This window comes from Mandrillus leucophaeus, unplaced genomic scaffold (genome assembly GCF_000951045.1).
Source record: "Mandrillus leucophaeus isolate KB7577 unplaced genomic scaffold, Mleu.le_1.0 Scaffold53, whole genome shotgun sequence".
Taxonomy (NCBI): Eukaryota; Metazoa; Chordata; class Mammalia; order Primates; family Cercopithecidae; genus Mandrillus; species Mandrillus leucophaeus.
In genome coordinates this window covers 530311-542686 of record NW_012105697.1, presented here as the reverse complement: position 1 = coordinate 542686, position 12376 = coordinate 530311, and the positions used below count along the sequence as shown (strand labels likewise).

At 46.7% G+C, this 12376-nt stretch overlaps 1 protein-coding gene across 1 annotated transcript in view; it reads right to left on the bottom strand.

Moving 5' to 3' along the window:
• The window catches only part of LOC105551607 (killer cell immunoglobulin-like receptor 2DL3), a 13226-nt gene extending 1357 nt beyond the window's left edge, over positions 1-11869 (bottom strand). The window contains 7 exon segments of the mRNA XM_011996920.1: position 3688; positions 4041-4091; positions 6849-6947; positions 6949-7142; positions 8703-9002; positions 11346-11381; positions 11811-11869. Of these exon segments, the coding sequence (XP_011852310.1) occupies position 3688; positions 4041-4091; positions 6849-6947; positions 6949-7142; positions 8703-9002; positions 11346-11381; positions 11811-11844 (715 nt within the window). The 5' untranslated portion in view covers positions 11845-11869.
• Between the last annotated feature and the right edge of the window lie 507 nt (positions 11870-12376).

Genomic DNA, 12376 nt, shown 5'->3' with positions numbered 1-12376 from the left:
AACCATAGAATGTGCTGAGGATACCACTGCTTTAGTTTAGATGTTTGACCCCTTGAAACCTCACATTGAAATTTAACCCCCAGTGTGGGAGGTTGGGCCTCTTGGGAGGTGTTGGGGTCATGGAGGTGGATCCATTGTGAATAGATTAATGCTGTCCCAAGGAGACAGGGTTAGCAAGTTCTCCCTCTATTAGTTCCTGGCGAACTGGTTGTTAAAAAGAGCTTGGAAACTCCATCGCTCCCTCTTCCCCTTGCTCCCTCTCTTGCTGTGTGATCTCTGTGGTCTCTGCACACACAGACCCTCTTTCCTTTCTGCCAGAGTGGGAGCAGCCTGAGGCCATCACAAGAAATAGATGCTGGTTCCATGCTTCTAGTACAGCCTGCAAAACTGTGAGGCAAATAAATTGCTTATCTTCAGAAGTTACCCAGGCTCAAGTGTTCTTTTATAGCCACAAAAATGGACTAAGACAGCAACGTCCTGAGATCAGGAGAAACGTCCCAGAACAGCTGGACTGTCTTCCTGTTCTTCCCAGAGGAGGACGCCATGCAGTGCTTTAGCTCAGTGCTTCCTGTGGCTCCAGGGTACCAAACCCAGGCCGGGCTGCTTTCTGGGTTCCCCCAGCTGTAGTGCAAATGGGGTGATTCCATATGTCTCGATCAGCTTTTCTGAGCCTTGGAGGACTGGCTCACATTGAAATATAGGCTTCTGTTGTCACTTGCTGGTTATCTGTTAGCAATGAACCTGCCTATGTCATGTATTCCCTGTGTGTTCTGTCTCCCTGGAGTGACGGTGAGGGATAGAAATTGGCATAGCCCCAGGTGCACTACAGGAGGTGTTTATAGTCTTCTCTGGGAAGACTGGACTGGGATTGATGCACAGTGAATGTGCTTTATAATTTCTACAGCCACAACCCTCTTGACTCAAAAAAATTACATTCTCCAAGAAAAGAAATAAAGAGTGAAATCAAGATCAAAAAAGGTGAAGTAAACCCGACTTAAATCAAACAGCCATGAAATAATGATGCAGCCCAGGAACAATGTGCTACTTTTTGTGATCTCCTGAGACATTATTAAGCTGTTGTTCTACCTGAGAGTCCGGGGGAAGCACAACCACCTCCATCATCTATTGTTTCAATACAGCCTGTTCTTCTGTGAGTTAGTACGAAATGTGACCAGGAGATAGTGCTGGCGCTGGTCTCTGAGTCCAAGATCTGAGCTCACTCCAAAGAGTATTAGTTTTTACCTTCCCATGATCTATCTGAATCTCCACAGGTGATTGGAAGTAGGAGTCAGGTAGGGGATTTGGGTGAGAGGACAAGTTTTATACCATGAGCAGAGCACATTCTCTATTCCAGGGCCCGTGCTGGTGGGTTCAAGGGGCTTCCACATTTTCCGTATGATCTCAAGCTCACAGAAAGCCAACTAAGGAAGAGGTTTTAGCCTGATTGTTTAATGGATAAGATAAAGGGTCAAAGAATTAAAGACAGAGAAGTAGAAAAACGAGGTTGGTATTCAGGTGCCTTTGTAATTTGTGTGTTATATCATACTTATGTGTTTTTTATTTTTATTTTTTGAGAGAGTCCCCCTGTGTCGCCCAGGCTGGAGTGCAGTGGCGCCATCTCAGCTCACTGAAACCTCTGCCTCCAGGGTTGAAGCCATTCTCCTGCTTCAGCCTCCCTAGTAACTGCGATTACAGGCATGTGCCAATGCACCGGGCTAATTTTTGTATTTTTAGCACACACAGGGTTTCACCATGTTGGCCAGGCTGGTCTCAAACTCCTACCCTCAAGGGATGCACCCGCTTTGGCATCCAAAAGTGTTGGGTTACAGGCGTGAGCCCCCATGCACAGTCTCACATATTATGTTATTATACTAGGTCCTTTCATTTGCACCACCCATCATGTGTCCATTGCTCCTCTGCCGGGTGTTGATTTAGATGTAGAAAAAAAGTACATCTCAGAAAGAAATTAATGAAACAAGGATTAAACTACTAGGAAAAATCAAACCCAGCAAGACCTCCCTGCAAATGATTCTACCTCACAAACATATCTTATACCCATCTTTCATTCATTTAGTGTGTAAATCAACTCTACATTTCACCAGTGGGGCAGGAATTGCCTTTTCGACAATCTCCTAGATTCCAGTTATGCACTGGGGCCTCCCTTATTTTCACGTCAGTCACTGTTAATCACTTAGGGATTCCTAGTTAGCCCTGAGTTGAATCCAAGGGCTGAGAGTGTAAAACACACACTCCTTGTTCCTTCTTAGTTTCCTGTGTGCCCAGTGTGTTCTCCATCTCTCTACAGTGGTCTTGTAATTCTCCCCATCTCATTCCCAGCGTTTCGGGCAGAGCCTCTTCCTTGAACTTAAGAATCTTTCCACCTTTGTGCCTTCACAGCTGAGAGCTCAGTGTGGAAAATCCTTCTGCCAATCTTCCTCAGTGAGACCTTCTCTGTCACCTGAAATTATACACTCAGCATTATCTATTATTTATTTTAAATCCTGGCTTGGCACAGTGGCTCACGCCTATAATCCTTGCACTTAGGGAGGCCAAGGCGGTCAGATTACTTGAGATTGGGAGTTTGAGACAGCCTGCACAACACGGTGAAACCTCATCTCTACTAAAAAATATACCAAAAAATTTTAGCTGAGTGTGGTGGTGCATGGCTGTAATCCCAGCTACTCGGTAGGCTGAGGCAGAAGAATTGCATGAACCCAGGAGGCAGAGGGTGCAGTGAGTTGAGATTGTGCCACTGCACTCCAGCCTGTGGGACAGAGTAAGACTCTACCTCAAAACAAAACAAAAACCAAAAAAACAGATTTGGTGCACAGATGCTTCCCAGTGGATCATTCATTTATTGATCCACTTGTGCATTCATTTTCTGCCCTCATTTTTAACCATCTGCAATATCAGTGTCCCAAGAACAGAGGCCGAATGCACCCTGTTAACCATTTGTGGAAGGCAGGAGAATGCTGCCCCACCCCAAAATGTCACTGTCCTAGCCACCATAGCTTGTGAATATATTATTTTACATGAAAGGAGGAATGAAGATTGCAGATGGAATTACGGTTGCTAATCAGCTGAACTGAACAGGAGGGTATCCTAGATGATTTTAGGGAGATTATGATGGATTATCTTGGTGACCCCAGTAGAATCCCAAAGTCCTTAAAGATGAGGAAAAAGGCAGAGTAGCATTCAGAGAAAGAGGTGTGGGTGAAGAATAACAGTTTGAATGATGCCATGTGAGACATGACCAGCCTTTATGGGCTTTGAGGAAGGAGGAAGGGGACTAGGGGCCAAAGAACATGGGAGTCTCTAGGAACTGGGAAATGTAAGGAGCAGATTCTTGCTTGGAACCTTAAAAAGAAGTTCAGCCTTCCTGTGTCTTTGATATCAGCCCAGTGAGATGCATTTCATACTTCTGAGTTACAGCACTGTGAGATAATTAAGAAAAACATGCTTTCATCCACAAAGCTTGTGGAAATTTGTTATGGCAACAATAGGAAAAGATTCCACACTGCACAGCCAGAGCATGGGGCATTGGCTGAACAAGTAAGTGTCATGTGCATAAATGAACTAAATTCTCTGTTACTACAAGTTTCTTGCTCTGCTGAGTCAACCAGGGTTGCGTCATGAGAGACAGGAGCTCATTCCTTGGCAAGTAGAACTTTTCTAAAAACATCCCACCCTCATCAGATGTTCTTTTCACTTCCCTTTCTCAAGCCCCCAGGCATTTATCCTGCAGTTAGGAATGCAGGCAGAAAAAATACTGCTTTTTTTTTTTTTTTTTTTTTTCTGAGAAGGGTGTCAGATTTGCACTCATCCTTCTAGCTTGGAGGTCTCAGGTGCAGAAAATTAGAGATTAAGAGATTTCACTGATTGTGTTGGCCCCAGATCCCTTGTGCTGTTGGAGTGTCTGGAGTTCAGAGACAGCAGAAGACAGGCCCACAATCCCAGAAGGAGCTGAGCTAACGCTTGAATCCAAGGCTTCCACCTCTCCAGGTTTCCAAAAGCAGAGACAAGAGGGGTTCTTTACTCACCAGTGTTGGAGCTTGGTTCTGTGGGTGAAGACCAAGTACTTGAAGAGTTTCCTAGAACACAGGACAGGAGAGAGGTGTGGAAATGAAGATGCCTGTCTTCTACTCAATGGAAACCTTTAAGGTTGGTTCATGCCCAAACATTCTGTTATCTAATGTTGGGCCCTGGAAGTCCTGGTGTACCCTTCTCCATAATCATTGTATGTGATGCTCACTGTCTTGAGACTTCAAGGTATGAGGAGAAAACAGGAGCATCACACTACCTGACTTAAAAATATGTTACAGAGCTGTAGTAAGCAAAACAGCATGACATTGGCGTAAAGAAAGACCCATAGAACAAAGGAGCAAAATGAAGAACACAGATGTAATCCACCCATTTATATCCAATGGAGTTTGACAAAGGCTCTAAAGGTCTAAAATCAGGAAGGGACTGTCATTTCAATAAATGGTGCAGGGAAAACTGTACATCTACATGCAGAGGGATGAAACTGCACCTCTAACTCTCACTATACACAAAAATCAAATGAAAATGAATTAAAGACTTAAGGCCTAAACCCATCAAACGTTTAAAAGGAAACATTGGGGAAATGCTCCAGGACATTTGTCTGAGGAAAGACATTTTGTTTAAAACCTCAAAAACACAAACAATCAAAACAAAAATAGACGATTGGGATTACATCAAACTAAGCAGCTTCTGCACCGCAAAGGAGGCAACAAACAAAGTGAAGAGACAACCCACAGAATATTTGCAAAGTATGCACTTGGAGGGGATTAACAACTAGAATATATAAGAAGCTCAAACACCTCAATAAAACAAATAATTTAATTATAAAATTAATAAAAGATCTGAACAGACATTTCTCAACGAACAAAACATGCAAATGGACATTGTATATATGAAAAAATGCTCAGTATCAACTAATCAGAGAAATGCAAACTGAATTCACAGTGAGCTATCATCTCACCCCATTACAATGGCTTTTTATCAGAAAGACAGACAAAACAAATGCTGGTAAGGTGGTAGAGAAAGGAGAGCAGCAAGAATGTTTTCATCCAAGAAGCTTCTGGAAATTTGTTATGGCAACAATAGGAAAAGATTCCACACTGCACAGCCAGAGCATGGGGTATTGGCTGAACGAGTCAGTGAGTGGAAGTGTCGTGTGCATACATGAACTAAATTCTCTCTGACTGCAAGTCTCTTGCTCTGCTGTGTCAACCAGGGTTTCATCTGGTACACTGTTGATATGAATGTAAATTAGTACAACCATTACAGAGGAGAAGAGTATGGAAGTTCCTCAAAAAATAAAATGAGGTTGGGCACCGTAGTTCATGCCTGTAATCCCAGCACATTGGGAGGCCAAGGTGGGTAGATCACTTGAGGTCAGGAGTTGAAGAGCAGCCTGGCCAATATAGAGAAACCCCGTCTCTACTAAAAATATTAGCTGAGTGTGGTGGTGGGAGCCAGTAATCTCAGCTACTCGGGAGGCTGAGGCTGGGGAATCTTTTGAATCCTGGAGGTACAAGTTGCAGTGAGCCCAGATGGCGCCACGGCACACCAGCCTGGGCAACAAGAATGAAACTCTGCCCAAAAAAACCAAAAATCATAAAACCAAACGTAAAAAGTCAACTTGCACAGGATCTAGCAATTCCACGACTGGGTGTAAACCAAAAGGAAAGGACTTCAGTGTATTGAAGTGATAGCTGCACTCCCATGACTGTTCTAGCACAGTTCACAGTAGCCAAGATGTGGAGTCAACCTACCTGCCCCTCAGTGGGTGAATGGATAGAGAGAATGTAGTACATACACACACTGGAGACTACTCATCCATAGAAACAATAACATTCTGACATTTGCAGCCACATGGATGGAACTGGAGGTCATTACAAGTATTTCCATTTCTTACTCATATGCAGGAGCTAAAAGGTGGATCTCATGAAAGTAGAGAGTAGAATGGTGGCTACCAGAGGCCAGGAAGGGAAGGGTGGAGGGTAAAAAAAAAAAAAAGAGTACTAATTAATTAATTAATTAATTTTGAGAGAGTGTCTCTGTCTGTCTCCCAGGCTGCAGTGCCGTGGCGTGATCTTGGCTCACTGCAACCTGTGCCTCCTGCAACTAACTGCCTCTCCTGCCTAACCCTTCCAAGTAGCTGGGACTACAGGCATGTGCCACCATGCTCGGCTAATTATTATTATTATTTTGTATTTTTAGTACAGATGGATTTTCCCCACATTGGCCAGGGTGGTCTTGAGTCCCTGATCTCAAATGATCCACCTGCCTTGGCCTCTCAAAGTGTTGGGATTACAACCGTGAGCCACTGTGCCCAGCCTATAAATGTATTTATGAACAGTAGACTTCACACTTAAAAATGGTAAAGGTGGTAAATTATATAGGTATATTTCACCTCAATAAATACTTTTCCAAATGAAAAGAAAAGGGTGTAGGGGTTGCTGGTGATGACATCTCTCTGTGGGTGAGAGGCCGGGATGGGCTTCTGGGAAATAAGTAAGGTTGAGGGGCTGAGGGAACCTCAGATCTCCCCAAACTGAGCCCAGTCTCCCCACCTCTGGGTCTGTCCTGACAGCTTTCTCCATCTGCCTGGGTGCCGACAGCCCTGAACGCGGGCCTCCATGTGGGCTGTGAAGGAGGGTTTGGAGGTGCCCTGTCTGCCATCCTGTGCCCTGACCCCACCCTCACACCCAGGCTTTGTCTTCTCTCTGCATCTGTCCACGCTTCTCTCCATCATCAAAAGGAAGTTCCTCAGCTATGGTTCTAGGATTACAAGACGTGGGACAGGCATGGGCTTTCCTCACCTGTGACAGAAATGGGCAGTGGGTCACTCGGGTGTGACCACACATAGGGCAGGGCACGGAAAGAGCCGAAGCATCTGTAGTTCCCTCCGTGGGTGGCAGGGCCCAGAGGAAAGTCAGCCTTGAATGTTCCACTGACCCTCGGCACTGCAGGGAGCCTAAGTCCATGGGCCTCCCCATCCCTGGATAGATGGTAAATGTCAAACGAGCTCTGGGAGCTGCAGGACAAGGTCACGTTCTCTCCTGCCTGCACCATGGGGCCTGGCTGGGCTGAGAGACAAGGTTTCCCATATAGACCTGGAAGGAGAAGAGGCAGTTTCCTCAGGGAGGTTCTTCCTTGTCACAGCTCCCCTCACACCTGAGCTGAGAACTCCCTGCCCTGCTCTACGGCCTAATGCTCTCTGTCACCCTCCACCCCGTCTCTCTTCATGTCTGTCTCCTCCTTCCACCTTCTCTGTCTCTGACCTCACTTCCCCATCCCTATCTATGTTTTCTTTTTTGTACCATTTTATTATTTCTGACCTTTCTGACCCTACTTGGATTGGTTGACTTGATCTTCCTCTTTCTTTAACTCTGAGTCTCTCATTTTCTGTCTTATTCATAACTTTCTGCATATTTCTATCTATTATCTATTGATCGATCTATCAATTATCTATGTATGTATGTATCTATCATCTATCATCATCTGTGTATCTATGACCTCTCTCTCTGTTATCTATCATCTATCAATCAATGTATGTATGTATCTATCCATCTATCTATCATCACGTGTCTGTCTTTCTGTCTCTCTATGTCTATTTATGTATCATCTGTCTATCTATCTACTTCTCTATCTATATCATCTATCAGTCATTCATCATCTATTTATCTATCACCTATCTCTCTGTTATCTATCATCTATCTCTTATCTTTCATCCACTTATATCTATCTATCGTCTGTCTTTCTCCTTCTCCTTTTCTCTGCCTCTCAGTCTCTCTAGTTCTCTTTTGGCATCTCTGCAATCCATCTCCACATCTTTATCTTTGCCTGTTTTCGTGCCCCTCCCTCAGGGCTCTGATTTTAGGGCATTTCTCTGCTCCCTTCCATCATATGCTCACTGCTCTGCCCTCTTTTTCTATCACTTTACATGTCTGTGAGTCTCTCAGTTCCCTTCTTCTGGCTTATTTTGTGTGTGTGTTCATGTCTTCGCTTTTTGGTTTCCCTGATTTCACTCCGTGTCTCTCTGTGGGCTTTTGTTCTCAGTAATCCTATAACATGTGGTGTTATTTGAATATGAGCCTCAGAATCCAGTCTGGGGACTCCAGGAGCTCACAGCATACAGGGGTTGGTGTTCTGCTCCCTCACCTGGGGCCATGGTGTCCTGGGACGATGACAGCTCCACTGCATGGAAGGCAGAGGTTTAAGAAAAAACATGGCATCTGGAGGTGCCACAAGCCTGGGGCCACAAGGCCCAACTTAGGCCAGATAGACGTGTCTCTTTGGGTTCTCCTGGCAGAGAACACATTGTGGAGGTAAAACAGAATGGAACCTTCTACCCTGTGCCTGGTCTCTGAACAAAGTCAGCATGGAAGGACATCTCTCTCTGGGACATGTCTGTCTCTCTGTGTGTCTTCTTTACCTCTTTATCTCTTTTCCTGACACGCTGTATGGTCCCTGTGTCTGGCTTCTACGTTATGATGTGCGGTCTGTACTTGTGTCTCCTGTTTCTCTATCTCTGTTGGTACAGACCTCATGAAGTCACTTTCTCTCCATGAGAATCCCACACTCATCTTCCTCATGACCACCTGGGGCTTCCAGTCCTAGATCATTCACTCCCTGTCCCTGCAAGGGTGAGAGGCAGGTCTGGATTCTCTCACCTATGATCACGATGTCCAGAGGATCACTGGGAGCTGACCACTTATAGGGGGAGTGAGCGACAGAACCAAAACATCTGTAGGTCCCTGCAAGGGCAGGCATCATGGGACCCACGGAATAGTTGGCCTGGGAACCCCCATCATGGAGCTGTCCAATGAGGTGCAAGGGGTCCTCAGTGATCCCCTCTCTGTGCAGAAGGAAATGCTCAAACCTCATATCTGACCAACATTGCAGGACAACCGTCTCTCCTGATTTCACCAGGGGACCTGGGTGGGCCAGGAGGGAAGGTTTTCTGTAGACTCCTAAGAAGAGAGGTTGTGAGTTCAGATGGTGTCTCCCTTTCTCATCCCATTCATGGGACCTGGAATAAGTGAGGCTTCCCCTCCATGGTGTCCATCTCTCTCCTCCCTGTCTGTGTCTCCATGTTTTTTTCTGTACCCATAACCCCTGGTGCAGGTCCCTCCATCTGTCTCCCTCCCTCTTCCCTGTCTCTCTGTCTCTAGGACCCCTGATTCCCTTCCCACTGGGCTCAGTGTCATCTCTTAGGCTGTTGTATCTGTTTCCCACTAATCTCTTTGCTGGTGTTTATGTGGGGCTGGAAGAGGAACCATGACAGGCTGCACGTCCAGGCTCTCAGCAGCTTGAATCAATCTCTTTTGGACAAATTGGAATGGCTGGCAGGAGGTGTGAACTCATCAGTAAGGCAGGCATCAATGTCCCTGTTCCTGATGGGGGTTGGGAGCCTCTCCTGCCATGTCTGTGCCTTTTCCATGGTCCCAGCTGCCATAGGGTGGCCCCTGGTGCTGGTTCCAGGAGAATCAACCCCTCCCTGTGTGGATCGAGCCTGGTGGTAGCAACAGTATTCCGCCTGTGCTGAAATCAGTGTAGCCAACCTTCTTGTTTGGTTTCTTAACTTGTCCTTGACTTGGGTTCCTGTGTTTGTTTCCTGTTGCTGCTGTAGAAAATTATCACAAACAAGGTAGCAGGAGAGAATACAATAACCCCTTCCACTTATGGAGAACAGAAATCTGACCCAGTTCTCTCTGGGCTAAAATCAAGGCATCTGCAGGGCTGTGCTTCCACTGGAGACTCAGGGGGAATCAGTTCCCTTGACTTCTCCAGCCCTTAGAGGCCACCTGCCTTCGTGGCTCGTGGCCTTCCTTCACCTTCAAAGCCTGTAGTGAGTCTCCCTCCCACTATGCTGCTCTAATCCCCACTCTCCTCATCCTCCTCCTCTCATGTAGTCCCTTGTGACTACACTGAGCCCAGCGGGACAGTCCAGGTCGTCTCCCCATCTCAAGGTCAACTCATCAACAACCTGAGCTCCATCTTCCCCTTCAGTCCTCTGCCCTATAACATAAACAGTCATAGGGTCCACGGATTATCATGTAGCCATAACTAGGGACAATTATTCTTCCCATCACAGTACCTATTTTTCTGTACTGAATCCCCCTTTACCCCAAATACAGTCAGGTCCTGGGTGATGGGACCCTGGTGGACACCCCCAGCAGAAGCTCGGGGATTCAGGAGGTGGGACAAGGAGAAGCCCAGACAGGAGCCCTCTGACCTGTGACCGTGATCACCAGGGGGTTGCTGGGAGCCGACCACTCAGTGGGGGAGTTCAGGTGTGAACCCCGACATCTGTAGGTCCCTGCGTGTGCCGAGGTCACAGGGCCCAGGAGGATGTCCTTCCAGAATCTTCTGTTGTAGAGCTCAGGGGTAGGCACCCCATCTTCCTTGTACAGACTGAAGATGGTAAACCCAAGATGAGAGTGACACTGAAGACTCACGTGTTCTCCTTGAGGCACCACAGCGCTGGGCCAGGCAGAGAGGAAGGGCTTGTCCTGACCATCTGGGGGAGAAGGAGGCACAGCCTTTAGAGAGGAGGATGTGAAGCAGCCCCTCCCTCCCTGTGCTCAGAAGATTCTCCCCACTTTCCACATTTCTAAGGCTCCTACCACACCTGAGTGCCCAGGGCTACAGGAAGAACCCATCCCTCATAGACATGGCGTCTCCCTATAAGAAAAGTGTCAGCTGAGAACTTTGAGCAAGTGCTAAATAGGCGACTCTTACTAGATTTCAATACTGCAAGATTACTCACATAAAACAACACAAAGTAGACACAGGATGGAGGGCATGACCTTTGTGAATGGAATATCAGCTAATGCATGAACCATAATAAACAACTGAGCCCTCATTAGAAGATCTGAAATGTCAGGGTCATGACTGTGGTTCCCCACCCCGCTTCTGATAGAATGACAGCGGCAACACTGCAGCCCCGACCATCATGGAAACGCTGGAGGGTGTGAGTTACGCTGTTGTCCTCAGAGCCCTGCTGTTCTTGCACTGCTTCCCTCCCTTCCTTTGCCGGTGACACCACTTCTTCCCCGCACACCGCTGCTTTGAGCACTCTAGTCTCCCCCAGGGTCCCCAAGGACTCAGCCAAGGGAAAGAAAGAACAGGGAGGGCTAGGACAGAACTGTGGGCCAAGCTTCCCATGGCTTCCTTTTCCTAGTTCATGAGAGATTCCCACATGGCTTCCCATCGTCATCCCATCAGTCAACCCCTTGTGCTGCCTGCCTCGTGTTTCAAGAAAATCATCTTATGTGGGGAGATGACAACCTAAGGTTTGGGGAAGGACTCACCCACATGTGGCCAGGCCCTCTGCAGCAAGAAGAACCCTATAAAGAAAGATCATGATGGATGATCCATCTGTACATCACCTCCAGGCCCATATCTCCTCTCCAGACCCATATCTCCACTCCAGGCCCATATCTACAGTTCCAGGCTCATATCTCCACTCCAGGCCCATATCTACAGTTCCAGGCCTGTATCTCCATTCCAGGCCCATATTTGCACTCCAAGCCAATATCTCCACTCCAGGCCCATATCTCCACCTCCAGGCCCATATCTCTATCTCCAGGCCCATATCTCCATTCCAAGCCCATATCTAAAGCTCCAGGCCCATGTCTCCACTCCAGGCCTATATCTCCACTCCAGGCCCATATCTCCACTCCAGGCTCATATCTCCACCTCAGGCCCATATCTTTACCTCCAGGCCCAGATATCCACCCCAGTGCTCCCTCCCTTGATTCCCTTCCGGGACTCACCAACACACGCTATGCTGACGACCATGAGCGACATGGTGCTGCTGGTGCAGACAGGCGGCCGCGCCCCAGCTCAGCTCAGCAGCACACAGGATGTTGTGAGGGGCTCATGCAGTTTACATGCTGACCACATCATGAGAGGATGACGTACGCAGGCTCTTTCTGCCTTGCATGAGGCCCAGTGGGTGTTTGCTCAAGAGTGGAACATGGCTTCCTGGAAATTGTTCCGACTAGCATTGACACCTTGCATCCTTCACTATTACCAACTCAAAACATGTCTCAGATCCAATCTCTCATACAGGAGATGATTGAATTTTGTGCTGACATGAAAGACTTTTGACGTATTTTTGTTGTTTTCTTCTGAGATTCAAACTCTTCTCCATGTGCTATTTTTGCCCATTCAATATGATGTTGGCTATGGATTTGTCATAGATGGCCCTTAATATTCATTTGGAAACAAGTTGTTAAATCTCCATGTTTTTCTGTAGTTTTAAGAGATGATCTTGGTATTTTTTTCCATTTTTATTATGTGCCTTGTTATGATTTTGATTCTTTGAATTTATTGAGAC